We start from the raw sequence: 3125 nt of genomic DNA, 5'->3' as shown, positions 1-3125 counted from the left end.
TGGGAGACGCCGGATTGGATCAATGGTAAGGGCATCTCGATTGAGACTAAAACCGTCTTACAGAAGATATGTAACAAAGGGGTCCCTTGTTCGAGTACCTCGGGCACCTTTAGACTAGCAACCCTTCCATCTAAAATTATACATAAACAGCATGGAAACTTAGTGATTTATATGGTACCAGAGTCTTCAATGTAAACAACAACAATATGTACAGGACTCCACTGCACATCCTATAGTACTTTTCGCAACTATACATCATCATCATCACCTGGGCTTGCTGGTTGCACGAATGAACATGACTCTCTAGATCTCCCCCATCCATCCCTATCCTCAATCCAAACCATAGAAAAAAGATAAAACTACTTAGACTAGTGTTAACAAAAAGGTATGGGTTATTTTGTATGTTGTATCTTATGTACTGTTCGTTATCTATTTGAATTTATATCTTTTATTGTGAAAACAAGTTAGTAAGAAAACCTAGAAATATCGTCATTCGACCTGTCCTGGTCTTTGGAAGGCAGCTCAACATTTAAGGTAGACATACAAATAGATTGGTTGATGACACACAAAACATAATAATGTTATATCTTGTATTGGTTTTATAAAATAGTAACTCTCTGACTATGCCCACTGGGCCTCATCTTACTCAATCTCCAGGTGGAAACCCCTGCGGCTGCGCAGAAGCTGCTGGAGATGTGCCGCGACGGAAGTTACCAGCGGATCCTGATGGAGACATTCCTGCCTGAGTACGTCACTTCCGGGAAACCCATGGAGATGAGTCTGGCCGTGTCGGTGAAGACCCCGGATGTCCCACCAGTTCGGGTGACCATAGTGGAGGAAAGTGAGACCGGTAAATGGCTTTGTAAAAACACATTTACAACGTTGCAACTTGTAGAAATATCTAGAAATCAACACTGAGATTGCTTAGGTAAACGATTTCTAGAAAATGACTGAGTGAGTGGGTTACAATCAAATTAGTGCGTGAGTGAGTGAGTGAGTACGTGAGTGAGAGTGAGTGAGTGCGTGAGTGAGTAATTTTTGAGTACGCGAGTGGTGAGTAAGTGAATCATTGAAAGTGACTGAGTGAGTGAGTGTAGAGCAAATGAGTATTGGGTGATTAGCTATTAGGTAGTTTATAAAGATTGAGTGGTAATTGAGTGACAGTGTGAGTAGCTGTGACTAAGTGGGAGAGTGAGTGTGTGAGGGATTAGAGATAGAGTGAGTAATTTTGTAGTGCGTATTGAGTGGGATATGAGTGAGAAATGAGTGAGTGTGTAATGTATGTAAATAGCTTGATGGGCGGGTACGTCAATGGTTTCAAAGCATGGGTATGAATATGACTTTGTTGAAAACCTAGACCCACAGGACAAAGTTACGGTCAAGACTGACCAGCTACAAGCGGTGAAGACATTATCTGACAGCCGGAACTCAGACGGAATCTCCTCAGTGGATGTCCCCGTCCCTGGTACATCAACCACCCGAGCCAAGTCACCTCAGCTGCAGCGGCTTGTAGCTACTGAGGGCCGGCCGAGACAGACGAGCTCTGACTCTGGTCTGGGCTCTGCTGACTGGGACACTGACGGTGAGATACGAGCAAAAATCATGGTTACTCCAAATTTTTTACAAGCAATGACTGTTTTTAAAGGCAAGGTACATACCTCCAAATTTTCGACAGCTGACAGTCCATTTTGTTCACGGAGAATGACCTAGTCTCGATCTCGCGAGGTCTGGGTTGCGTAGATCATCTGCCCCCTCCCCTCGCCTCCTTGCGGAGTAGGGGTAGGTAGAACTTGGGCAGCTCTCCACAAAATATCATGGTATATTTCAGCAGAGATGTAACTCGCCTAGACAAAAAAATGTTATATTGTTTAGGTATTTTCATTTAGGCTTTCTTGAAGTTTATTTGCAAAAAACTATGCTATTTGAAACGATTACATTGCATCAAGTAGGTAAATGCCTAAATAGAAATGTTCCTTATTCACAACAGGTACATATATTAGAAAGATTTAACAGGCAAAGATTCGGCGACAGTCTGTTATCTTTCTCAGGTTTTCTTTGTACCTTCACTGCTGGCAAATACAAATGGGCATTTGTGCATATGACAAAATTTCAGTTTGACAGTTCAGTAGAAAATGGCAAATTATCAGTCAAAAACAAAACAACAATTAAAAGAACATCCTGCAGTCGCTGATTAGCAAGGCTGAAATATTAGGTTTGACGTCATGAAGTTTTCATTTGAAAATGGTTATCATTTCACTTCATTTACAGAAGAGATTTCCCGATTCAAGTTCCCTGTCAAGCCGAACACTTCCAGACAAGCACAGAAGAAGCCGCCATTGTAGAAGGTAAGGAAATAAAATACACTCAGGCTACTGATTTCTGTGTCACAGATGTGCAAGGTTCCATTTTCTAATTTACATGTTCCATTTAATTGTAGTTATGATGTACATTTTTAAATTATTTTAGAGTAAATCGGTTCATTGTCATCAATACTATCAATACCTTCCCGAAGCGTTACTAACAATTTGAAAGCTAATGGCCGCCGAAAAAAGGTGGCTTTTCACATAGTTCAAAACCCTAGTCTCTTTTTGATACTTTATGAGTAGCATAAGTTCGGTTTTAATCGAATATGTCATTATGCCAAACAATAATGCTTAACAAGGCAAGGTTGTGCTAAAAAAAGGATTCACATATATAGTACTAACTCAGACACTGGAAAGCGGCATTCATTTTGCTGGTAAGCATATTTTGTTGGAGCTTGCAGAGCTAGAGCTAGAGATACAACTAGAAATACCCTGTATCATTTTATTTTATTCTTTAGCCGCAGGTCACTAACAAAAAGACACAAATTCTGCGCTGACACTAGTTTCCGGCGCGTATACGGTCATTGCGTTTTGAAACGGTCGTTGCTTTTTGGCTTGTATTAACACACTTTGTCACTAAGTTTTATAACCACGATCTGTCCATACCACGATGTTTCATGTCGAAATCGATTAGTGTTTAAGGTTTAAGCTTTGGGGCTGGGTTTCGAAGAATTATGTTACAATCACGGTTTTGTGTTATAGTTATGATTAAAATGTTGCTTTATTCACGACTTTTCTTTCTTGTCAGCACCAAATGATCTC

The 3125-nt window shown here is 40.5% G+C and overlaps 1 protein-coding gene across 1 annotated transcript; it reads left to right on the top strand.

Moving 5' to 3' along the window:
- The first annotated feature begins 634 nt into the window (after nt 1-634).
- Nucleotides 635-3125, top strand: LOC118406615. The gene is made up of 4 exons (XM_035806783.1): nt 635-850; nt 1358-1582; nt 2269-2345; nt 3112-3125. Exons 1-3 carry the CDS (start codon nt 694-696, stop codon nt 2340-2342), a joined length of 456 nt encoding a protein of 151 aa, XP_035662676.1. The 5' UTR covers nt 635-693; the 3' UTR covers nt 2343-2345; nt 3112-3125.

The sequence above is a fragment of the Branchiostoma floridae genome, chromosome 19, assembly GCF_000003815.2.
Source record: "Branchiostoma floridae strain S238N-H82 chromosome 19, Bfl_VNyyK, whole genome shotgun sequence".
NCBI classification, from domain to species: domain Eukaryota; kingdom Metazoa; phylum Chordata; class Leptocardii; order Amphioxiformes; family Branchiostomatidae; genus Branchiostoma; species Branchiostoma floridae.
This window is presented reverse-complemented; position numbering and strand designations above follow the sequence as displayed.

Bases quoted from the DNA above. Each gene is read 5' to 3' on its own strand.
- LOC118406615 (XM_035806783.1), top strand. From the start codon at position 694: ATGTGCCGCGACGGAAGTTACCAGCGGATCCTGATGGAGACATTCCTG. The intron at 851-1,357 runs GTAAATGGCTTT...TTGAAAACCTAG, and splicing joins AGTGGAGGAAAGTGAGACCG to ACCCACAGGACAAAGTTACG. The intron at 1,583-2,268 runs GTGAGATACGAG...CTTCATTTACAG, and splicing joins TGCTGACTGGGACACTGACG to AAGAGATTTCCCGATTCAAG.